The sequence below is a fragment of the Triturus cristatus genome, chromosome 2_2, assembly GCF_964204655.1.
Source record: "Triturus cristatus chromosome 2_2, aTriCri1.1, whole genome shotgun sequence".
NCBI lineage: Eukaryota > Metazoa > Chordata > Amphibia > Caudata > Salamandridae > Triturus > Triturus cristatus.
The window spans coordinates 463,276,474-463,302,897 of record NC_140582.1 but is presented as its reverse complement, the minus strand read 5'-3'; the positions used below and the strand labels follow the sequence as shown (position 1 = coordinate 463,302,897).

The window sequence follows — 26,424 nt, the reverse complement described above, 5'->3', positions numbered from 1 at the left end:
GCCTGAGGACATGTTTATGTACGTCAGGTACAGGAATTATGATAGAGTACTGAGAGCCTGGTGTCGAAGAGCTAGGAGCAAGCAACTAGGTAAAAGGTCACCTGTTTAGAAACGTTATTGTCGTGTGGATAGGACAAATGTATGTAATAGGGGTATACATGACAGGACTAGCCTAAAAGACATGCCAGCACTGTGACCAGGGAAGGCCTCTAAGGGCTGCAGCGCCTCTTAGAGACCCTGCACCTTAACACCCACACGCTGCTATTGCACGCTGCGTGTTTTGATGCAGAGTCAACATGACACACATCCCTGTGTGCCATGCCTGCAACCAACTGCCTGTGGCCTAGGTAAGTCACCTCTCTAGCAGGGGGCACTAGACCACAGGTGAGGGTACAGTTACCTGGGCACTGTACATCTACAGTGTCCAAGTCCATTCTTAGACATTTTAAGTGCAGTAACGCCATAAAGAGTATATGGTCTGGGAGCTGGCCATTTTGAACTCCACAGCTCTATATTGGCTTTACTGAAACCTGGTATGTTTGGTAGCAGACTTCTCAGTACATTAAACACACACTGATGCCATTGTGGGTTTAAATGCAAAATGCACTCAGAGAGCATTCTGGAGATGCCCCCTGATGTGGCTACTAAATGGCTACCTGCCATTTTCCACCACCAGTCAGTTTTCTAGATCCCTGGGTAGAGGCCCTCCGCTCTCTGGGTCCAGAAACAATGCCCATCCTGGGCAGCGGTGTCATGCCTCCTCCCCCAGGATGGACTGGGTCCACGAAGCGGAAGCTTCAAAGGCCTGCCACTTTTGTTAGCTGACCCTGCCTTTTGCTGCCCCCAGCAACTGGCTCCCACCGGAGCCGACACCCACTTTGGACGGGAGAATTGGCTGAAAAACCAAGTTAGGAAGAGAGGTGTGCCTACCTTTGCCAACCTCACCCCTCAGGTGGGGGATGCAAGGTGAAGATGAGGGGACACAGCCAATCAGAGAGAGACTCATGTCCTCCTACCACTGGAGGGTGGCATAATAGGGGGGTGTACTCATCCCAAGGTGCACACCCCTGTAACCCCCTTAAATGTTATATTTAGAGGGTAACCCTGAGCCTTACCTCCTGAGATTCCTGCAGCCTATGAAGGACGAATGGCATTGCCCAGACGTGGGTCCCGTGCTCTCCATGCCACTGGAATCAAGCTATCCTGGCTGAAGAGGAGTGAAACCCCGAAACCGGTCCTAGGATGCTTGTTTCCAGTCCAGGGAGTACCTGGCCTGGCAGTTTGGGCTGGACTGTTCCCATGAGGCACAGGGTCAAGACTCATATGCATATGGCTGGGTTCAAACTGGAATGGCATGGTGAGCAAAAAAACGATGGATTTAGTCCCAGCTCTCTGTACTGGGGTGAATGTATGACATTGTTCTGCATTCCGTCCATCAACTGTTGTTTTTGCCTATGAAGGACCAACGGCGTTGCACAGCAGAGGAGACTGTAGAGAAGAACTGACTTGGCCCTAGCCCTGCCGGTCCATCTGCAGTTTCCAGAGATCCTGCACTAAAGTCAACTTGTCCTGCAGCCAGCGACCTCCATAAACCTTGGGAGGACAGACTGCCTTCAAGAAAGACCGGATTACCTGCAAACAGCAGCTCACTTCAAAATAAACTCCAAAGAATGACTCTGAGCCTGCTGAAGACGAAGAAACTAGACGCCTGAAACCACCACTGCACCCGTCGCCTATGGCCCAAGCCGAAGTGGCCTAGCGAGTTCCCCCAGAGCTCCAGTGTCCGTGTTCACCGTGGGTTGACCCCTCCAGAACTCTGTCCGACGGCACCTGCAGGTTCTGCACAGAGACCCACCCAACTGTGAGTGGCCCGGTAAGGTGAAATCCGACCTCAAAAGTCTGTCCTGCATCAGGCCACCCTGTGCCCTGAAGTGCACCTATGTCCCCGAGCCCTCTAACTTACCTGCTCAGCTGTTAGTTCCTCCTGGAAGCCTTCCTGGCCCGAGCCTGCAGCCAAAATCCCAAACCGGCAACCCTCATAGTATTGCATTGGGCCCCCGACACCTCCTAAGCACCCTGCACCCGGCTGCCCCTGTGCCGTTGGTGGTGTGGAATTGTTGCTAACCTGGGACCCCCTTAGTCCTGACCTTAACCCTAGGAGCTTGTCTCCCAAGACTGAGGGGCACGCCCGTGAGCAGTCCCCAACTGAGGTGCCACACATTGGCACCCTTCAGTCTTCACCCAGCCACACTGGTCCGGCTGGTGGTCCACCTGGAGTGCCAACCTGAACCTTGGGAAACCTTGGTTCTACCGCCCAAAACTCCAATCCCAAAACCGATTTACTCACCTGTAAGTACTCACCTGTAAGTTAACACTTAGGTTTTCCCATAGGTGCTGAATGGTGGGTTTCTCTCTAAAAATAGTTCCATGTTTTGAACAGTCTTATACTGCTTAAACAGTATTCTATTGCTTGCAGAAGAGTTAACCTGCTTGCAAGTGTCCTGCTTTGTATAAACTGGTTTGGGAGTATGTATCATAACAAACCAGAACTGTAATCTAAAAGTAATCAAAAAGTACTTACTGCATTTTTTAACTGTTTTCTCTACTGTAAAAAGTAATCTAAATGTTCCTGCAAATCCAGTTTTCACTGTTATGCTGAAAGTAACATTGAATGAAGAGTTTAAATTACCTGCTAAGTGAGTCATGGTTCTAGGAATAAAATAACAAAATAACTTTTTATACACACAATTGGTCTGGATTCAGTTTTGAGTGTGTGACTTAACATCTTGCCAGTGTATACAACAAATGCTTAACACTACCCTCTGATAAGCCTAACTGCTCAACCACACTACCACAAATAGTTGGGTGGCCTAAGCTGTGGACGAGCCTGGTGGTAGATGGCTGATGTGCAGGTGGGGCAATTCTCTTTGTTGCCAGCTGCCCGGTTTATCCTGGTCCCGTGTGGCCAGGCTAAGGGTTTGAAGGCTTGCGTGGTCCCTCCCGGTGCCCCTGCCTGCCTCTGCTGCCCTGGGAGCACTCCTTGGCTGTGGGAAATGGGGGCTCCTGGGCCGAACACCTTGAAACTCTCTATCTGTGGGGGGTGGGTACCTCTGCCGCCAGGCCAGGGGAAGAGCATTGAGGGGAGAATGTGGGCATAAGAGAGGCTGCCTCCACCACGTACTGACAAGCAGCGGAGGCCTCCCCCTCCCGTCCTTGCACCGCCAGGTGCAGGGATGGGTGAATGATCCCTTGCAGGGCGATCAGATGGCCGGACCGCAACAAGTTGCTGGGATGCAAGCAGCCCCGGGAAGGAGCCTCCCGAGCACTGGCCTCGGAGTGCTTGTCCACTCTTGTCATCATCGGACTGCCTTGTGACTGGGTCCTGGGTCTGGTCGTTGGGTCATCTTAAAGCATCTGGTTGCCATGCTGTGCGACCAGATGGCCGGCCAGGCTAACTTCAACTTTTGCCCCCCCCCCCCATCCCCCCCCCCATGCTACTGTAAGCCTCCACTTTGTGGGGGCTTAATAGTCGAGGAAAATGGGCTTCCCAGGCAGGCCGGTGGGAAGAGGATGTGGCCTGGGCTTAACCCTCCTTGCCTCCCCAAGGTCCAGGAGGGTGGAGGGCACCCACCCAAGGCAGCACCCTGAGCCCACGGTATGGATGTGACAGTCACTACTCAGGGCAGGGCGTCTGCAGACCGGGGAGGAATACCTTGCTCTGCCCACTGGGTCCAGAGCAAAGACCGGAGACAAGCCCTGCATGAAGCCCCAGCCCCTGGCCGCCAAGCCGGAGCAGGAGCCCGGGAGAGCTCTCTGAAGCCCTCAGCAGATGCCTGGGCGCGGAATCGAATGGCAGTGACTGTCAATGTCTTGCGCCACACAGGAGATGCCGTTGGCTGACCCGGTGCAAGGCTCACCGTTCTCCTAAGGGTGAGCGGGGCCTGGCAAAAGTGATGGGGCAGGCCCAGGAAGCCCCCCCCCCACCTTTTCTCTGGCAGGGAGGGAGGCCGTGGTCGTGCCCTCGGTCAGACCTGTGTCAGGGCCTAGGCTCTGTGTGCCAGCCCTCCATTCGGCCAAGTGCGCGGCGAGTGGGGGGAAATGGGCTTGGCTTCCACGTACAGGGCAGCACGTGCCCTGGGACGGTCCAGGCCAGTCTCTGGTTGATCGGGCAAGGTAAGACCTAAGTGGCGACTTTGGGCTTCTTGGTTGGAAACACCTGACTGTGGCCCTGATGAGATGAGGGCATCCGAGTCAGAGAGCGGACAGGACGGTGCTCAGCAGGGTCAGGGAGCCAGCAGGCCCAAATTCTGCTAGTCCACCAGTTCCGTCGGCTCTCTTCCCCGGCCTACGGTATCGTACAGGGGATGCTTCCCCTGCACGGCTAGGTTCAGAGGATTTGAACGGGGCCCTGGTACCCCCGCTGGGCCTTGGGGTGGGCGCCCCAGTCCGGGACATTCTCCTCAAGCAGCCCGCTGCGTTGCAAGGGCCCGAGATGGAGGTCCTGCAGGAGGGCAGGGGGGGAGCTTACCCTGCATGGCTGGGTTCAGAAGCAAGGACTGGACCAGGGCTCTGGCAGGCCCTTTGGGTGGGAGCCCCCTTCCTGCGGCCCGCTTATGTCCGATCGACTCCCCCCGCTCAAGTGAAAGGGCTCTATGAGGCAATGTGGCGTGCGTTTTTGAGCGGGCGAACCACCCCGGTGCGTCTTCAGGACCTGCGGGGTCAGAGGAGGCCCCACCAGGCTCCACGCCTATAGCTCCGGCCTTGGCGCCCGTGGCATCTCATGGATCCGGATCTCAGTCGGCACTGGTCATGCCAAAGCTACCTTCCCTGCTGCCGGCCTTGAAGTCGATGCCTTCTGATGGCGCCCACAGACGGCGTCCACCCCATTCAGATAACCGACGATTCCGAGTTGGATCAACTTCGGTCGTAACCGATAGAGCCCAGAGGTTCTATGTCATTGTTCATTTTGAAGAGGTTTCAGGCTTGGGAGAAGAATGGGAGCGGTCTCTGGACTTTTTAGAAAACAAGTTGTATGCTCCTTCTGAGAAACATGGGAAGACCAGTGGACTGGACACCTCTTTAGATACTGGTACGCTCTCCACCTAATGCGGCTATGGAGGAGGGGTCGTCTTACGCCATGTTGGTGAGGAGGGCAGTGGAGCTACCCTCTGTGTAGGCTTCCCTGGTGCAGACAACCTGTTTCCTGGGGCATCCACGGGTGGGTTAGCGCTCCAACTTTCTGTCTTCCAAAGTGTTTCTTCGTGGTCCTCCAGGAAGGGTCCTTCTTTAAAACTGCAACCACGACTTCTCCATTGTCTTCCATTGGACACACGGCTGTGTTTCCATTCTGCACACTGCCAACGTGGGGTTCCCGAGTACTTACCTTGGGTGGTTCCTTTTTTGCCAGGCTTCACTGGGTTTTCTGGTCAAAGTCTCGTTCTCCTTTGCAGTTCGCATTCCACTTTCTAAATATATTGTTTGGTCTCCTCCTGGAGACCATAGTATATTTGTGCTACTTACCTGATTATTGAAAAGTATTGTTATGTATTGTGTTGATCTCTCCGGGTGAGAGATCTACCAATGTGTTAGTGATAGTGTGCGTAATAAATAAGACCTATTTTTATAAACACTGTGTGGTTTCTTTTAATCTAACCTACACTACTGATTAAAGTTGGTAAAACAAGCTGCTTTACACTCCTTCAAGATAATCCTGAAGGCTGCTCTTCACTGCCACCACTTTGTGAGCTTTCAAAGCTTATCAAAGACCACTAAAACCACCATAACAGTTGTCTGGATTAGTGCAAGGTGCATCCCTTCTGCTTCTCTTTCTAATATTCTTTTTATTCTTACCCTTTCCCAACAGGGCTCTGCTTTGGGTACTCTTAAGGGCTATCTTTCTGCTCTGTCCGCTTTCTTGTGGCTGCCGAACAAACCCTCCTTGTTCAAATCCCCTATTGTAAATACGTTCTTAGAAGGGATTGTACATGTGTTTCCACCTATGCCCTTTATTATGCCACAGTGAGATCTCAATCTGGTTCTCACAAATCTCGTGTGTGCACCATTTGAGCCTTTACACAATTGTCCCCTCCAGCTGCTTACCATCCAGACAGCCTTTCTAGTGACAATAACATCTGCCCGGTGGGTGCGTGAATTGCAGGCTTTGTCATCCAAGCCTCCATACCTTATGCCATTCTTGGATAAGGTGGTGCTTCGCACCCATGCCTCATTCCTTCCAAAAGTGGTGACTGTATTCCATCTGGGTCGATCAGTCACGCTGTCCACTTTTTTTTACTCCCCTGCATCCCTTTAGGGAAAAGGATTGTCTCTTGACCACACAAGAGTTCTGGGTGGATGACCAACTCTTTCTGGGTTACGTGGGAGCTAAAAAAGGACAGACAGTGCAGAAGCAAACCATTTGGCGCTCGTTTGTTATCTGCATTAAAATCTGCTTACTCCCCAGCTAGGAATCAGCATCCGGATGACTTGCAAGCCTATTCTAACGGGGGAAGACCGCAATGTTGGCTTGTGGGGTACATATGCTTGGCTGCAACGTGGGCTTCATTACCCACGTTTGCAAATCACTACTGCCTGGACAGTCAGATCTGTATGGACGGGCATTTAGCCCGTTCGGTCCTGCAGGACTTTTTAGTCTAGAAAATCTGTCCACAGCCAACCCCCAGGATGGTATGGCTTGGGTATTTATTCAAAGGAAAGGAATCTGCAGCTAGAAGTCTCTATCAGATGAACAAGTTTGCTTACTTTCATTAACACATTATCTGGTAGGTATCTAGCTGAAGATTCATTACAAACCCACCCATGCCTCCCCTCTCTGCAGACTCATTTATAGGAATAGGGTTGCTCCCATTGCAGAGCCCTAGTTATGACCTACAATATTCAGTTCACTTCATGGCTCTGCGCTTCTGGTGTGGAAAAAGTGAAAAGGAACTGCAGCTGTGCACCTGGGTGATGCCTATAAAGGTAACCACAACGTTGTGACCAACGCCAACTATGTCAGCGACGTAATGCGGAGCTGAACAGAGCCACCCGATGGCACGCAGGGGTACTGCTCACGCAAAAAGTTCCGGGATCCAGACTGATGGCCTGGGAAATTCAAAGGTAAGGAATCTGCAGCTAGGTATTGTCTGTACCAAATAATGCGTTACAGAAGGGAAGTCACTTGTTCGTTAGGCATATCAGAGGGTAGTGCTAAGCATTTATTGCATACACAAAAGCAGAATTTAGATCCCAAGATCATTTGAATCGGGTACTTTTCGAGTTATTAATTTCTACAGTTTTCAAAAGTTGACCGTGTAATTTTTGGGAGCGGTAGTGTTATCCTATGCCGTAAAAACATGTACTGCATGTGGGCACTTATCAGTGACTTACAGGACTGTTCTCTGGGACTTAAGGGGAGTATGAGGCAAGGTTCAAAGCCACATATGATCTTCTGACACAGACTATCCTGACCGTTCCATGCACGCAGAACAACACAACGAACATATCGAGGTTATCCCCACTAGCGAAATGACTGGGGAAGCCTAGTAGAATTTGACTGAATGTGCACATTTGATGAGAGGTGGAGACAACATGACAGTTATAATGCTGCCACACTACAGAGGGATTCACTGGATTTGTATTGTATTGTATATATATATATATATATATATATATATATATATAGAGAGAGATATATATATATATATAGAGATATAGAGATATAGATATAGATATTATACTACGGAGGGAAGCATGGAGGTACACAGTAGGGGGGGTACAGAGAGGGGGGTTAATATAGAATTATGATTGAGTTGGGGGGTACACTGTAACATCACAGAGCACAAGCAGGTGTATTGCACATAAGAAATATCCACGATAGAATGAATGATCGAAGTACAGGACCGTGCTCCCTATATACATGTATACTACTGTGTAAACCATCCACTCAAAAAAGAAAAAAAAAGGGTCAAGGCCACACCACCAGGTCACCTCTGGGGTATCCGAATGCAGAGGTGTTTAATAGCATCAGGTGTCCCATTCACTTCAATCGGGAAAGGTCCTTTTGGAAAGAGGCTGCAAGCTAAGACTGGGGTACCAGTCCAGGGGAACTCAGTCTGGTTCGACCCTTGAAATGCTCGGGCATGTAGAGACACTTTTTGTCTACTTCTCCTCGGGCTGTGGGGCTCTGGTACAGTGCCATCTTTTGGTGTCTGGTCTGGTGCTGGAGTCTCTCGCGGTTGAAGGGGGCCTGCAAAAAGAGGCTGCAGGCACAGACTGGAAGTTCAGTCTGGCAGACCCAAGGATGGGCTCGGCTCTTGTGGGTTTGGGGACCCTGTTTTCACCTCTGGCTCATGTTCAGATGTACTTTGAGGTGTCGGAGGGTGGCGGTCGCAGACTCACTCTTCAGTTAGGCTTTTGCAGAAAAGGGACTAACGGGTCAACTGGGCCACTCTCAGTGTGGGTCTCACTGGAATCCCTTGAAGTGCAGGTCTGCCTCTGTGTTGGTATCTGGATTGGACACAACACGCCTTGGTTGATTCAAGGGGCCCAGTACCTCAGGTATTGGTACTGTGCAGCTCCAGTTGGTCCTGGCATCTCCACACTTAGAGGAAGGTATCGGATTGGTAGGAGCACTGCTACCTCTTCATTGGCGGCTGCTGTGTCAGTCGTCTCGGTGAGCGGCAGGCCCGTGAACCGGGTCTTGCTTCTTTGGTGCCTGCGGCTGCAGAGGAGTTTCTTTGGCAACTGGCAAAGCACTGGCAGCCCTCTGAGTTTCTTGAAGTCTTCACAATGGCAGGATGAGTTGGTTGCTCCATGAGGGTCGGTTGCTGCAGGCAGGCTGGCATTGTTGGCACCAGGTCAGTTGTGCTCCTCGGTTTTTGGATCAGCAGTCTTCTTTGTCCACTACTTCTTTTGTGTCCACAAAAATCTGAAGTCCTAGAATCAGGGGGTTCTCTAAATTCTCAATTAAGGGGAGTGAGGGGTCAATCAATGGGCTACTTACCCCATGGGCACTACACCCCCTAGATGACCACTTCCTTGGGGGAGTGGGCATCACCCTGTCCCAGAATGCCTGATTCTGCACCGCACAAGATGGTGGCATTCCTAATTTCGTGTTCACTTAAAGCTGGTTTCCCTGGAGTTGTATCCAGCCTGGCAGTGCACACACCTCCTGCATAGCTAATTTTCACCTTTTGGAGCACCTTGTCAAGCAGCCTGCAATGGCAGTCTGTAAGATTTTGGTGCTGGGTCCCTTAGAGTGGCACAAGATATGCTGCAGCTTATAGGGTCCCGCTATGTTTTTTTACCTATGCCCTAGGTACCAGAGGTACCACTTACAAAGGACGTACAGAGGTGCTATAGTCCTGGTCACTTGGGGATCAAGTGGCCAGTTATCTTGTTTTGGGGAAAGAACACTGGCACTGGGGACCTGGTTAGCAGAATCCTGTGTACTTCAGTCTAAGTTATATCACATACTAGGCAAAAGGTGGGGGGACTACTGCAGAAAAAAAAAAACAGTTTTCTATAAAGTGTTGCCACATAAACATGTGTTTGCCCAGATACATTTTAGCCAGTTTTGTTGAGACCTAGGGCATGGTTGGAGTAAGATGATACTTGCATATTGCCGAATGTCTGACCGTTACTAAAGTTCTAGTGAATCCACATACATTTTGCTTTATTGGGACTGTCCATCTGGATCGAAACCTGTTAAAGTAAGTAGATTACTCCACAAAAGTCTAACCTCGCATTTCCTATCATCAAACTGAACATTCCTTCCCTCCTAGAATACTGGGATAGTCTCATTCGTAACGTCATTTCTATTAGTAACGTAATCAGCCTCGTGTTCTGTCCAGGAGTGGTGATTACGTGGATTAAAGCATAGAACACGGGTGACCTAAGAAGAAAGAACCTTCCTACACTGATGTTTAACCATTATACATATAGAGAAGTGTAAGCAGTCCTCCTCCTTCCCAAACACTAGAAGGTCTGGTTCTACTAGATCAGTCACTAGGATTCTCATAAAAAGAAGTGTTGGTCTTAACAACAAATTGCCTTTCAAGTCCTCATCTGATATAAGGCAGGTAAGCACATATTCACAATGTTAAATAAGGCACTTAAGGGAAAAAAGGCTCCAGTGTCATTGATACGAGATATAATATTTGTAGAGCGCACAGCTACTCAGCAAGAGTGTCATGGCGCTTGAGAACCTTGGAGCTAAAAGCTGTTGCGGACCCTGAAAAAGGGAGAGAGCATTCATAAACCTAATGGGTAAGTGGGGGGAGTACTTTCAACGGGAACGAACACCTAAAACATGCTTCAGCTGAGGGGCCACGTTTGACAAATCAACCTGTTACAGTCAAGTCACTGAGACTGCGTAGTAAATTTGCTGTGGTTGTAATGTATGCCTAGCAGACTCAGTAAAATGCAGCCTGATTCTTCTACTCTTTTAACTCTTTGATAGTGACTTTGTGGTTACAGAGCCACCATGATGAGTATCAGATGGACCTTTTCAGAAAACTGTGGATTTTTTGACTAAGTGCTTTTCCAGACTCAAACACATCTCAGGATGCTCCTGCCAGACAGTCCACTGTTAGTCCTGCTCTGAGATATTTGTGACAAATCAATCTACATGTACCGACTGACACATGTTTGTTACACAATAGTGCATGGCCCCCTGTGCTTAGCTCAAAAGGTGATAAAATGCTGGAAAAATTAGATTAATTCCACTTTGCCAACACCCAAAGTATGAACAGTTTATTTGATTGTGACTTTTTATTTTTAATGCTATCCACCTGTACATTAATTTTAATTTTTAAATTTTTATTTTCAGTGCCTTTGTTTTTCCTTTTCTTTTGTTTCTGCTGTTCAAGTCACCGTATGTGTTACCCATACAGTGTCGAGTTACTTGGCAACTTTCAATGGCTTGGAAGGAGAGTTTTATTTAAGTAATGGGACTTAAGGGGAATATTGCTGGTTTTATATTTACGTATAATAGTTATTGTCGTTTGATTAGAAAATAAAGCATTTGAAATATTTACTTAATATAGTTGCTTGAATTTATTTCTCACTTCATTTTTAGGGAATGCTTGTGGAAGTTCTTCTTCCCACCGGATTACCAACTTCTTAAAGTATCAGAAGTTGCACAGCCAGGGAAACTGAGAGAAATTCTTGCTTTTGAGCTGCGGATGAACATTATAGAAAATGCTACCATAGACTTGCTTTTTACCAAAAACAGGGTAAATATTTTTGTGATTTGATTGGTAGTGCATAGGGAATTCATTAGTTTCCTTTTGTTTTGTAAGCATAAGTAATATTCTTGCCCTTTTGTTTCTTCACTTTTTCTGAAGGCATCTTTTAGAGACTGAATATTAATCACTATTACTCTTGTATCCTGGCTGTTTCTCCTTCTAAACCTTGTTGTCACAGGTGTAGAAACAGCTGTTCAATAGAGAGATTCAAGTGTTAACATATCCGTACATCATATGTTGCTCTGCCCCATTTTTCCTCCCATTGGAATGGATCAGAATCTGCTTCGCTTAACCTCTGTAAATTCCTTTCAGGGCCTACTACCTAGGGTTTTTTTGGTCCTTTGCTTGGATTGTTTTTGTTTCTTTTTCCCTACTTCATTTACTTTCCTCTTATAGGCTATCAATTCTCTACATTCTAGTTTTAAGCCATCTACTTTATCCTGTTCATTTGTAGAAGCTCAACCAGCTAATCACTTATTGTCATGTCTGAGCCAGTCACCAGGCTCTTGCCTGCACTGTGGTACCTACAGTCGTCCACGGGTGCAAAGTTCCCAAAGAGACCTTGCATTTCATCACCAGTAAAAGGTGCACGAAGGTAAGCAGAGGGTCTGAGCAACTGGGAGCATTACTGAATGCTGCCATCACACTGAAGGATTGAACCAGCCATTCTTCTGCGTACAGTGCTGCAGAGCCATTGGAACAGGACGTTGAGTCCATTTCCATCACAGGTTGTGGGTCTGAAGCCTTAATCTCCTGCTGCTCCGGTGAAGCTGGCAACTGGTGCAAGGAGTTGATCCTAACGCCTACTGTGCATGATCTCCATCTCATTCTGGCATAGGTGCATCACTCAAATCATTTATAACCCCGAAATGTGAGTAACATATTGCATTAAACTTTGGCACAGGAGGCTGTCTGAGAGGCATGCTTCTGCCAGTGCTTGTGTACACAGATACCTGCTCCACAGCATAGTAGGCACAGCAGCTAGTAGTAGCATGGGGAAGCACCGGCCTCTGTTGAGAAAGCTCTACTTCTCCTTCTGTCTTGTTGAGAGATTTTCCCAACACCAGAGGTGCAACTCATTCAAAATAGCATGACCGTGCTTCAATCTTACCAGCACACCTACTCAAGGATCTTTATTTGGCGCTCAGTTCTCCAGCAGAGCAGTAACTGTAGCAGTACAGCTTGATAGCTGTAGTCTGCCTTTTCAGCATTTAGTTACCCAATAGTAGTCTTCATGAGGAAAGGTTGAATTCCTCCATTTATTTTGATCAGGAGCTAAAGAAAGTCCTACACCCTTCCCTGTTTCCTATGGGGTCCGACTTCAGGGTTCACTTCCATGCCCTCATTTACTCTAAATATTCCCAGAATGGTCTGAGTTCAAATTTGAAATCCATAGAGACCCACCTTTGTCCAGCTGCTAGTGATTCCAGTGCATGTCTTCCCTGGCCATACATGATGCCACTAAGGGCCCTCCAGTGTAGCTCGCCCAGTTTCTGGTGTAGGTTTTGAGAACTGAGGATCAGGCTACATTGCCCCAGCCTTTGCCCTGTTCCCCCCTTCCTGTTCCTTTTGGAGTAGACTATTATTCTTTGGAACTGCTAGGCAGTTCTCATCCCTGCATAAGGGCCCACCTTGAAGAGTAGACACTGACACGGTCACCTAGCGAGATACTGGTATCCGTGATCATAAGGGCCTGGATCTAATCAGTTGCTACCATGCATCTTGGCCATGGCATTAGATACGCTATTCATTTTAATTCCAGAATACCCTGGCTTAAGAATGAAGCCATCTGTAAGTGGAACAGCGGTAATGCACCACAAGTTAGCCCACCATCGCCTGCAGGTCCTCAAGAAGGTTTGGATGAAGGTTTTCTAACTACCCAGATTTTACAAACCTTTAGGTACCAGGTCCCCAAGGACTTTGTGTCCGGCAGTCTGTTAACTCAGTCTGCCGTTATGATGGCTGCTTTACTGAAGGGTAAAGCCATGTCCTGACTTGCGAAGCAAAGTTTCAGGAGTCTTGTAGGAAGATCATCAGGGTGGGTGTCCTCTCCATCAAGACCTGCTGCTCTGTCCATCTCTGGCACCAGTTTGATTGCTGTGGCTCCTCGTTCCTGGACTAGCCCTGGATTGCACTCTACCTGGGGAAAAAAGGTTCTAGAGCTTAATCTGCTAATGTCGAGGGATACCCCTCGCATGGATGCCAGGCCCATGAACTTAAGTCTGTCAATGCGGTGATCAACATAGCTGAAGATATTTCACCTGAATCCAGGGACCTAGGAGAGCATCATCAACTCCCCTGTTATGGTAAGAACATGCGTAATCCCACAATACCCAAGGTCTTCCAGTAGTATAATATGGATATGGTCTTAGTTAAACTGCTGACTGCCATCCGAGGTTTTTCATCCAGATTTAGCAAAGGCCTCCTCGTGTTTCAAGGCTAATGCAACAGTCCTTTCAACCAAGGACTCAATCGCACCTCTCTTTTTCCTCTAGAAACAGGCAGGCAAAGTGGAGACTTACTGTTGAAGAATACGCCATCCCGGCCACTGCCTGTTCTATGATGTCCTGTGACCGCTTTCGGCTGAAGGATTGTTAGTAATTTGGGACACTCAATTTGAATTTTGTAGACATAAATTATAGTTAGGGACCCCTATTTGCAGAAATGAGTTATATGTGTAATTTATTGTGTGTATTGTCATTTCCATTGCTAGCATTTCACAGAGCTTCCAGTGTAACACATTTTTATAAGGAAAGTCTTGTGGTCCATTACTTTGCTATAATGCTTTTCTTAACTGCCAATATCAAGTAAAATGATGGGGAGTGCATATGTTAACTGTTGTTGTATGTGATCCCTAGCAGTAAATGTTCTTGGCATCTAGGCATATTCTCAACCACAGTTTAATCGCCTTCCTTTTGCACCTCTCCACCACAGCATGTAATTTTATTGCATCCTCAGCCCATAATACCTTTGTCCCCATTCTCTCTAACAAGTATTGGTTCTGGTGTTTTCAGTTCTTTTAGGTATGGGTGTGACATGCAATATTGATGTACTATATTCAATAGAATGTCTATATCATTGGTGCTCCTAATTCTTGAGTGTGCCCTTGCCCAGATGTGTCTCCGGTGTCACTTTAGTTCCCTGACCCTAGCTTCCTGATTTTTTTCCTTCATGTTTTATTCCTGTCTATGCAATAAAGCATTAAAACATTGAGTGTTCCAGTGGCACCCTTTCTCTCTGCAGCACTGGTAACTGTGTGCCTTATTTGTGTATGTAAAACTCTCGTTATCATTTTCTGCATGATTCATTTGTAATTATGTTGATCATCAAAATCTATTCTCTAAATTTAAACACCCTCGGTTTTTCTGTGGTCAAAACTGTTGTTACAAAACCTGCTCACTAGCCCAACTTTTTGAAGCGATGGTTCAACAGGGATATATGTGAAGCCAGGACCATATGACGTGGAAGAAGGACATCTATTGGGGTTCCCACACCACAGGCAGCAAGCCGACTCAGACCAGCCCATTTTCCACAAACCTGTCTAGGCTGAAGTATACCCTGTGAAAGTAGTTAAACTGTATAAGCCTAAGGATGGAAGGGATAGTTAATATTTGCGAGGCAGTTTCAGCCTCATGCCAATTGTCATCATCCAGCTCCCCTTCATGATGCTCCCAGTTTGTTTGCAGTTTTAAGAGTGTCCGTGGCATTAAGTAGGAGGGACCTTTAGAGGTGGGAAATACCCTGTCATCTTAGTGGACCCATCATCACTTCACTTCTAGGGGGTTAAAGTCTGGGACTCCCTCCAGTCCCTCAGTGCGCCTTGAGAGCATTGTGCACTTGTATATATTTTAAAAACAGAGACTTATGGAGACATTTGGTGCCCTCCTTGCATACTCCAGTTGGAACCAGTTCAGGGTTCCGTTGTCTCCAGCTCTGGCGTGAAACTGAACAAAGAACATGGGAGTATCCTCCCCACTGTCCAGCCCCTCTTCTGCAAGGGACCCCTGAATCGTACCAACCCTTTCCTTAGGGTACTTAAGAGCTTACCTGTGGGTGGTTACTTAGATTCGTCTTGGGACAAGATTCAGATCCAAAACCACTTCATCTTCAACTGTCTGGGCACTTTGGACTTCGCTTTGGGGACCGAGACTACAACTGGGAAGACTCCTGCTGCTCCTGGTCTTCTGCGTCCTCTGTGCCTATGCTCTAGACAGGTTTGTCTACAGGCCTGTGGACATCCAAGACACCTGAAGGAATCTCCTGTGAAGTGAAGGAGTCACTTACCTGCAGGCACTGCAACAAAGCTGACCGGTCTGCTGTTCCTGAGCTCTCACGGACTCCGAAAGGTTCAGCAACACAGGTAGTGGTTCTGCAAATTCCTTGACGCATGCACTGTCTTCACAGCAAGTTTGAAGCCAGTACCCCTAGTCCGAACCGCTGGAGCAGTACCCCTGTGCCTCGTGTCGACTTGCCATTGCCAAGGCTTGTTGACTCTATTTACCAGAGATCTTTGGGCTCCAAGAAGCTTCAGCTTCAAGCATCTCTTGCTACCAAGATCTTCGTCCTCACCACATCCTCTGCACCGTGGGCCTTCATCATTGGTGAGCTACTCGAAGTTCCTCTCGCGACTCCTGTGCCTTCGTCCCTTGGGCCCTTTTGAGGGTCTCCTTTGGCTTCAGTGGACTCCCCTGTTTGCTCAGGCCTGCGCTGACTTACCTGCTCGTGGTAAGTCACCTGAACCTTGCTGGTCCAGACACTGCACCCTTATTGTCTATTACGTTTTGTTGCCGTTGCCAAGGCTTTTCAGTGCTCCCGACAGACACCGAACCCCTGGCTCTTGACATCCGACGTGGGACAGCTCGCGAACGGCTTCTGGTCTTCCGCAGCATCGCCTGGTTTGCACAGCTGCAGTGCCAAGGTCACCGTCAACTCTCCTGCATCTCCGACATCAGTGGGCATTCGTCTTCCGTGCCTCCTTGTCACTCCTGAGTGGCATAGACTCAGTCCCCTCTACTTGCAGGTACCTCTCATTTTGAATTCACCTTTGAGATCCACCGGACTCTTTCACCTTCTTCGCCAACGGCATCTTCACTGAAGTCCTCCATTGTGGTCTATGGCGGTTTCCGATGTCACTTCCCACCTATGCACCTGGCTTCCCTGGTGTTGGTATCCTGGTTCCCGGGGTATCCACATGTGAGGTGACTCTCCAACCTTCTAGCTTCCACAGGGTTTTTTCAGGGTCCTCTGGGAACTGCAACCGCGACTTACTCATTGACTTGAGTTGATCACCTTGTTGTGTTCCCACTCTGCACACAGTGTCCGTGGGGTACCTGGGTACTTACCGTGGGTGGTTCCTTGGGTTCCCAACACTTCTAAGTCTTCTGGGTTCTGTCTCAACTTAGATCATAGTTCGAATTCCACTTTCTTAGTACATGCTTTGACTGTTTATTTGTGATACTTACGTGTTCTATTACCAAAGTATTGTAAGTATATCTCTGGGTAGGAGATTTTTCAATGTGTTATTGAGCGTTTATAATAAATACATATTTTTATAACTACACTGTGTGGTTCTTTTTCACTTAACCTACACTGTATGATTAGTACTGGTAAAACAAGCTGCTTTACACTCCTTCTGGACTAAGCCTGAATACTGCTCTCCACAGGCACCACTTAGAGAGCTTTCTAAGCTTGTCTAAGACCACTAAAATCACCATAAGGGTTGTGTGGATTAGTGCAGGTTGCTACACATACATAAGTGAGCACCATATACTTAGCCAGCCTCCTACAGGTGCCGCCTGGGAGAGTACTGTGGCACTCGTCTCCACCGCAACCCAACCCTGCACCTGATCATTATTTTGGCATCTGTGGTCATCTGCCGACCCACAGGCTAAGTAGGGCCCTCACTGGTCCACCGTAGTGCAGTGCCGCAGCGGTTAAGACTCTGCAGGCCTGGGACTGCATGAATCCACGGTGGTGGACCTGCCTGGCCTATATTTGTTCCAACCCCCAGTGGGTCATAGTATGCACCCCCACTGTGCAAATGCCACATGGTTGAGGAGGATTATTGCATGATGTCAAGCACCAGCTTGGAGCTCCAGTAAAATGCGTCTACCATCTTGCTCCTCTGGCCAAGCCTCCGTCAGCAGGGCCGCAACTAGACCCATACTTTGGGGGTAGGGGGGTGCCTTTGTTACAATATTTGATGACTGTGCATGAAATTAACGGACATCACTAACGTATTTACATATATAGTGGAGGTTTTGTATGATATAAAGATATTATGAAGTAAAACGTCCTGGGGGGGGGGGGGGGGGGGGGGGGGGATTTTCATAAGTAATATAGCAAAGTACTTCCAGGAAGTATGGTACATATTTCAAACTGACATTTTACTGAATATGTGGGTCTAAAACAGAAACTATGAAAAAAACCTTTGGATAAATCTGACTCATCATGAGAAGAAGGGTGAGTTGCTGGGTTGCAACAGTGAGAAAATTGAGTCATTAAATGGGTCATACCATTATTTTGCCCGTAATTTGGGAACATTACATTAACCACTCTAAAATACAGATTTTAACCAAAGAATAAGCCTAAACTAGCATTATTATCACTCAATTAACATTATTAAGTGATACTACTTTCAAAACACATTACCCTGGTAAAAAAAAGTAACTCAAGGAGAACACGAGTGAGACTTTTTGTTACTGCTCATCATCTCTGCCGATCACATGCGAGGTTCCCCAAGATTCGGTGCTATTGCTCCTTTTTTCTTTAATGGTAATGTCAGGCTGGTAATAAGACGTATTAGTCATATAGAGCTTCATTAAATTGTATTCAACAAGACAGAAGTAGAAGCATCCTGGTAATAGCAGATGGTACATGCTCTACAATCTGCTCAAGGAATGCAACTAGATGCCAGCAAATGAAAAAGATTGAGAAGTCACTGCAGTTCCCTATTTATACAGCATCCTATGAGACAAGCTCCAGCAAAATCCTGAATTGAGCAGACGCTAAGGTCTACTCCACTGCGGTGAACTCAAAGACTCAGCAGTGTCCTACTCCCAATTACAGAAGCACCAGAAACAGACTACATCCGGAAGACAATGAAATCAAGATGATGGAAATTTCTTATCGAAAATAAGGATGGCACATGTATTCTCGCCCTCTACCGAAAGTACTCCGGCTACACCATTAACTGGGACAAGTTGCTGATTTATGTCCTCGGTGGAGAACCCCCACGGCTTCCCCTCGGCTGCGACGCCGTCACGAACTGTTTCCGCTACGTGGGTAACTATGTCACAAGGGATGAACACATATTCCACCAGAAGAATCTCCTGCCCTCAATAAAAAGATTTATAATAAAAAAAAAGGATGGCACAGGTACCCCCCCCCCCCACAAAAGATGACACACAGTCTGCTTCAGTGCTGCCCTGAGATCCCCGAGTAGTCACAGAATAATTAACTGCCACAGGTGGAAAAGTTCTTACTTGTGAACTGCCTCTGAGAGATTAGTGTTTCACTGGTGTTTGTGTTTTCTTTTTGGCAATGCATTGTATGACAGTACTTTTGTTATATAAGCTAGGAGCCAAAATACAACACTCATCTGGCTAATTGCGCTGGATTGCATTGGTTGTTGACCAGAAACTAGCCCAAAGTGGTGGCAGAAAGGGTATAGGTTTCATATTCAAAGGATTAATAGGCCCTAGGGGATTCTGAAAGATGCACAAAGACTTCATAGCGCTTTACAAGAAAACATATCTACATGCATCTGCCTCCATCCCTCAGGCCTATGGGAAAACCTATGAGTAAATGATGAAGAGCAAATTAATGAATGGTAAGTTTAGGATGTTTAGTACTCTTCAAAAATGTAGGCGAGAGGAAGTAGAGAAAGAAAGATAAAGGAGAAAAAGGATAAAGAACGGAGCAGAAGAGGAAAGAAACGGAATATGAAAAAGGAGAAAAGTACAAAAAGAAAACGACATGAATAAAGCATAGAAGATAGAAGGAAAGGATGGAGGAAGGAAAGGAGAGAAAGGAAAGATTGATTGTGAGGATTGAAATAAAAAATGAGGTGAAGGATTCAAGGAGGAGAAGAGATGAGAAAGGAAGGAAGCGAAGAAAGTAATGAAAGAAATTAAAGAAGCAAGAATGCAAAGTGACGAAACGGAACAAAGGTACGAAGGTGAAAAGAAAGGATAAAAGAAAAGAAGCATCAAAAAAGAGAAAGTGAGAATGAAGCGAAAGAGACTGAAGGAGAGAATGAAAGAAAGAAACCAGGAAAAGAGAGGAAGATACAGAAAAGAGACCAAAAAAGGAGGAGCGAGAAAGATGGAAACAAAAATGCATGAGAAAGAAAAAAGAAACAAAGGTAAAAAAGTAAGAGACAAAAGAAAGAATGAATGGAGGATAGAAAAACAGATCAACGAGTGTACTCTGAGGCATTTGTTTCTTGACAGGCTTCTTACAGGAAGACTGAAACTGATGAGAGAATCCTGCTTGAATCAAACCTGCTGCAGTTACACTTAGATGGGTGCAGGGAGCTCTATACTTTCTTCTTAAAGCGGCATATCACATGTATGAAATCAAATGATTGATAGACTACATTTTTAACAGATGTAATTATGCAATCTTTTTTTTCTTCAGTAATTTTTTTAAATAGCACTGCACATTATGTTTGGTCTCACGGCTCAAAGAAAATATAACCATTGTTCAAATGTATGTTCAAAGGCCCTCACCAAAAAGTATATATTTATCCATTGGAAGGCAAAATCTTTCTATCAAATCCCCGTCTCTGTATTTTAATTGGCATTTGATGGAGTCTTCTTCTATCTTTTGTTTTTGTGTATGTGTTGCTTTATTGTTTGTCATGTGGTAACCGCAGGTTTATCCCTGCTGTGAATTCACACCTATCCCACACTCAGTTTATGCACTACATGTTACTGCTCCGTAACTTTGAGCTGTAAAGAGTTGAGCGGAATAAAAAACACAAACTGATGTTTATTAATATTGTAAACGTACTTGCAATAATTTGAGGAGTACTTTTGAAGGTGTCTAGCGTAGAGGACCTAGCTCTAGCCCACAGACTCTGATGTGGGGGGGCTAAAGCCCTTTCGTCTCAATGGGCATTGCGTGCCTGCCTGCCAGTGGGGTATTTAACACCCCTGTAATATTCATATTTTCATCCAGACTTTGCAAGTTCCTTATGTTCCATTCCTAGATGCATTGCCACTTCATTCGACAGCCTCACTGTAGAGTCTTGCTGACAAGAATGCCTCAGTATGTGTAAGCGTCCATTGATATAAGGTAATTACTGTTCAGTGGATATCTTTGAATTAGTGCATTGCCTTTCATTTAAAAAAAATGTTCTAATGAGTTCAATCCATTTGTAAAAGCCATGTATAATTTTTCTGTTAGGGGTACTGTTATAAACCATTACTTTTGCAACTTTGCTTGTCCTTGTTGAGCCACTGATTAATTTATCCAGACATTCTCTAATTTGTGATTTCTATGTATCATTTGTACAAATACAGCCTCCATCCAAACCCAATTTCACACTTTAGGGATCTTGCTTGAATTATTACAGTGTAGCTTTCCGTGCTTACATTGTATGCACAGCTGATATATTCATCAAAATGCCACTGCAAGAGGGTACATTTGATGATCATCTTTGTTTTGTTCTGCAGGAAACCAATGCTGTACATGTAAATGTTGGTGCTGGATCTTATCTAGAAGTAAACATTCCTATGACAGTCAGTGAAAATGGTAAGAATATAATTATTATTTTTTTATTAAAGTTTCGGTAATCATTTCTGAAAATGAACCATAGTGCATTTATCACCAACTTCATCATTCAAAAATGTCTCCTCGTGGCAAGGGACATTCTACCCGAAAATGATTGTCCGATCCATGACAATGGTCCTTTTTCATATATTCATTTTTACTCCTCCTGTTATTCATATGCAACAATTATTTTTAGTGCCTTTGTCCATCCTTAGTATTTGTAGCCATACATTTTTAAATAATGTTTCACTGAACCATTTTGACTTTTGTCCTAATGATTGCAACTCCAGCATTTAGTCACATCTTTTGTAGATAAAGAAGTGCCTTGATTATGCCAGATGGAATTGTTGGCTATGAGCAAACCAGGCTCATAAGCCTCATGTTTGAGTAATTGATTGGAGAGTGCTTAGAGAGTTACTATTTTCTTAATTGAAATCTTTTGAGGCTCATACTGGAGGAAACATAACGCAGTATTGCAAATTTCGACATTCATGCAGATAATTCAAAAGATTTGCATTACCACCATTATCAGCAAGGGTTCTGGGGGCATGGCAACAATAGACCCGCTTATGCGGATCCACCACCCTGTTTCAAATGATGATGTAGAAACAGGCCTCAACCTGCATCAAAACGGCCAACAGTACACCTTGCTGTAAACACACCCAAACTGGCCTGGAAATCCTAATGCTTAAGTTAAATACAGCATGGTCAGTAGAAAATGTACATTGAGTTAAGAATACAGGTTAGCCAGTAGAGAGGAAACCAAACATGAAATTTGATGTACCTGTGTTCTGAGACATTCAGCTTGAAATGCTAAGGTGGATTAGGCTTTGGTGAAATTGTCATTTGTATACCACACACTACAAGTGATCTTTTTCATGGTTGTCAAATCCAAATATATCAAGCATCCATCATCACTGTCGTGGTATAGACTTCTGAGCTGATACACAGCCTTAAGCATTTCAGAAATTGGCATGCCAGCAGTAGGGGAAAGGTTATAGGAATCGTCTCACATAAGGGCCCACAAAAGGACAACCAGTGGATCTAATAGAAGTTGAATGTTAGCGATAGCTTTAATGTACGAAGGTAAGTCTTGCCAAAGGTGTGTAAGACTCCCACGTGTGTGGCATGTCACCTGACAGAGGCTAACGTTAACCCCACCAACAGTCTTGTGTGGAGTCAGATTAGCTCTTGCCTAGTCTAGCAATATTCATGTAATATCTTTGCATGAGTTTATAACTATTCCTCTTCGATTTAATGCATTTAGATTCTTTTTTGAGACTGTTTTCAGATTTGTCCCAGGGGCAGAAGTAAAAACACCACACCCCGCTATTCCACTTCCCCAAATAAGCAGTGACTTCCCTCCGACTAGTCCACACCTGTCAGAGGAAGACTTTAAGACTTTCTCCCCATATGGGAATCAATAACAACCAACAAATGGGTGATGGGAATTATCCAATATGGTTATTGCCTGGAGCTTACCAATAACCCTCCAAACATTCCACCTCGATATCACAAATTGTCACCAGACCACCAGCACTTGCTTCAACAAGAAGTGCAATCTCTGTTACTGCAAGGGGCTATAGCACCAGTCCCACTTCAGTAACAAGGTTAATTAAGACCTATTCTAGATCTCAGAGAGTTAAACAAATGCATACTGTCAGAGCACTTTCACATGGTGACTCTTCAACAAGTAATTCCCCTTTAATGCAAAGGCAACTTTATGTCTACTCTAGATCTAAAAGACACCTACTTTCACATTCCAATTCATCCGGCTCATCACAAATACCTCAGATTTGTGATAACAGGCAAACATTACTAGTTCAAGGTATTTCCATTTGGCATCACCACTGCTGCCAGAGTGTTAACCAAATGTCTCGCAGTAGTAGTCGCTCATCTCAGGAAACCGTGTATCCATGTCTTCCCTTACCTAGATGACTGGCTTATAAATGTGGGCACTTACCAGAACTGTATACTACACACTCGGGCAACACCTACTTCATCAGTTGGGTTTCACAATCAATGCACAGAAAGTGCAGTCTTATCTTGGAGCTTCCCTCAACACTCTCAAAGCTCTAGCCTCTACCAATGTAGCCAGGATTCGCAATATTCATTCCACAATACTACAATTTCAACCCAGTCCCAAACATTACCAGCCAGAGTGTTTATGCAACTGCTGGGAATAATGGCAAGATGCATTGCAATCGTACCTCACGCAAGGCTTAACATGCATCTTCTGCAGGAATGTCTAGCGCGTTAGTGGGATCAGTCACAGGGTCAATTAACCGATCTAGTGTTGGTAGATGGCCGCACCCATCGCTCTCTGCAGTGGTGGTGGAACCCTCAAAATTTATGAAAAGGGCAGCCCTTTATAGACCCGATTTCACAGACTGTACTGACAACAGACGCATCTTTAACCGGTTGGGGTCTCCACATCAACTACCGGGAACTTCTAGCAGTGTTCCTAGCACTGAAAGCTTGTCAGACTCACCTTATAGGCAAAACTGTCCTATTCTGCACAGACAACATGACAGCGATGTATAATCTACAGAAAAAGGGAGGGAGACACACTCTCCAGCTGTCTCGCCTTGCACAAAGTATTTGGAATTGGGCAATTCATCACAGGATTTCTCTCTTAGCAGAACACCTTTCAGGGGTAGACAATCCAATTGTCGACCTGCTCAGCAGTCACAGGCAGCAAATTCACAAGTAGGAACTTCGTTTCCACATATAGATCTCTTTTCCACAGTACACAACGCAAAATGGCTAAACTTCGCATCCAGGTTCCCACACCATCTATCCAAAGGCATTGTTCTTCGGATGAATTGGTCAGGGAAATTTGCCTATGCTTTTCCACCTCTCCCACTAATTCCATTGTTGGTTCGGAAGCTCAGATAAACATCCCTCACACTGATCTTAATTGCCCCCACATGGGTTTGTCAACCTTGGTACACCACCCTGTTAGAACTGTTGGTGGTTCCACATCAAAAGCTTCATCTCACACCCAGTCTCCTCACTCATCCAAATCCCAAAGAAATGAACCTAGCGATTTTGGCTCCTGAAGTCATAGAGTTTGGCTATTTACAGCTAACACCAGACTGTATGAATATTCTCAAAGAAGCTAGAAGCCTACTATTAGAGCATGTTGTGCAGCAAAATGGAAACTGTTTGTTATCTATTGTAACAACAATATTAATCCACTTGCTGCTTCTGTACAAAACATCATTTGTTATCTGTTGCATTTACAGCAATCTGGATTGGCTTACACATCCATACGTTTACACCTAGCAGCAGTAGCCGCATACTTGCAAAATAGACAACACTTGTATCTATTCAGAGTACCACCTGCACCAGAATGGAACTTAAACACAGTCCTTACAAGAATAATGGGTCTACCTTTTGAACCAATGCACAAATGTCAGTTAAAATTCCTATCATGGAAGTTTGCCTTCCTCATAGCAGTAACCTCACTAAAGAGAGTTAGTGAACTTTAGGCATTAACTATACAAGAGCCTTTCTTTCAACTTCACAAAGATAGGGTGGTTCTTCGAATCAATTCTAAATTTCTTTCCAAAGTAGTTTCTGCCTTTCATATCAGTCAATCAGTTGAGTTACCAGTGTTCTTTCCTCAACCTGATCCCGTTGCAGAAAGAGCTCTACACACACTTGATGTTAAAAGAGCTATACTATATTACGTAGAAAGAACCAAAGACTTTCGAAAAACAAAGCAACTATTTTTTGCTTTTTTGCCACCACACAAAGACAATCCCATATCTGTCAGGTATTGCTAGATGGATTGTAAAATGTATCTCAACCTGTTATGTCAAAGCAAAAAGAATTTTAATAATACCCCCTAGAGTACATTCCACTCGCAATAGGGGCTACTAAGGCCTTCTTAGGGAATATTCCCCTAGCCGACATCTGTAAGGCAGCAAAATGGTCTACACCGCACACATTCACCAAACACTATTGTGTAGATGTGTTAGCGAGACAACAGGCAAATGTAGGCCAAGCAGTACTTAAAACACTGTTTCAAACAACTACAACACTACAGATTAGCCATCTCTTTGGGAGTATACTGCTATATAGTCTATGCAAAGCATATGATCACATGCCTCGAACGGATAATGTTACTTACCCAGTATGCATCTATTCTTGGCATGTAGAGCTGTAGATTCACATGCGCCCACCCGCCTCCCCGGTCTCCTGTAGTTGTTGTAGTTCTCAATTTACATTCATATGCATGGACATCTCTATTCTACACTCACTAACTCCATTCTCACCCTGTGCGGAAAAACAATCTAACAATGCATTCAATGCCCATGCGCACTATCACTGAAAGGAGGAGTCACCTCACCTTGTGACTGGAAAGACTTCTTCGAAGTAAAACAACTTGCAAACATCCAAACCCATCACTAGATGGCAGGAGTATGCAAAGCATGTGAATCGAAATTTGCCTAGCATAGTAACGGTAAGTTTCAATTCTATTAAGAACACGGAGGCTAGGATTATGCCAATTCCTTCTTCGCTTTAATAACATATTTTTTCCACAGCAGCCAAAAATAGAAACAATCAACCTTTGTATCCTCAAAACAAGGAAAAACGATCTGGAGAGAGTAATCACGAGCACAACCAAAGTTCGTAAGACTACAGCTCCCATCAGTCACAGTCTCTTCCAAACGTAGTCCTTCCTCAGTGTTAGCCTCCAGTAGAAGGTCTGCCACATCCGTTGTCCCTCCTCTTTCTTCACGCGAACGCCTCCACGTTATTGGTCTTGTTTGGAACCATCATTCCCTAGAAGCAAAGTACAAGGCGTAAAGACCCTGAAACTGCATAATGCATCACCACAGCATTGTGAAACAGTGAGGAGACATGACAACATCATGCAGTGTACTAAAAACATTTTACTTACTGCCATACGGGAGGGTTCGCACAGATTGTGCCAAGGGAGGGATAATCCTCGCCTCCGTGTCCTTAATAGAATTGAAACTTACCGTTACTATGCTAGGCAAATTTCGATTCTATGGCAGGACCGGAGGCTCCGATTATGCTAGTTCAAAGCTTACTTACCACCAAATGTGTGAAATCTACCACCGGTTTAAAATAAAACCGTTTAAAAGTCGAATCCGAAGACCAGTCCGCAGCTCGCATTAAATCCTCCAAGCGAGCCCCCAGGGAGAATGCTTTCGACGCCATTGCTCCTCTGGCAGAATGAGCACCAAACTGCTTTGTGTCAATCCCCGCCTCTTGCATGACCCACCGCACCCACCGAGCAATGGTGGGTGAGGAGACTGCATTGTGCGGTTTTCGTAATGCAATGAAGAGTTGTCTCTCGCCCGGAGGGCGTAACTCAGAGGTTTTATCCTCATAAGCTTTCAAACAGTCCACGACACAAAGTTTG

At 45.7% G+C, this 26,424-nt stretch overlaps 1 protein-coding gene across 12 annotated transcripts in view; it reads left to right on the top strand.

The window, feature by feature from the left end:
* The window catches only part of BLTP1 (bridge-like lipid transfer protein family member 1), a 1,988,102-nt gene that overhangs the window by 169,142 nt on the left and 1,792,536 nt on the right, over window positions 1–26,424 (top strand). For all 12 annotated transcript variants that reach the window (XM_085641559.1, XM_085641555.1, XM_085641564.1 and 9 more), the window contains 2 exons: window positions 11,078–11,234; window positions 20,927–21,005. In XM_085641559.1, coding sequence (XP_085497685.1) covers window positions 11,078–11,234; window positions 20,927–21,005 — 236 coding nt within the window. The remainder of the gene's footprint in view (window positions 1–11,077; window positions 11,235–20,926; window positions 21,006–26,424) is intronic.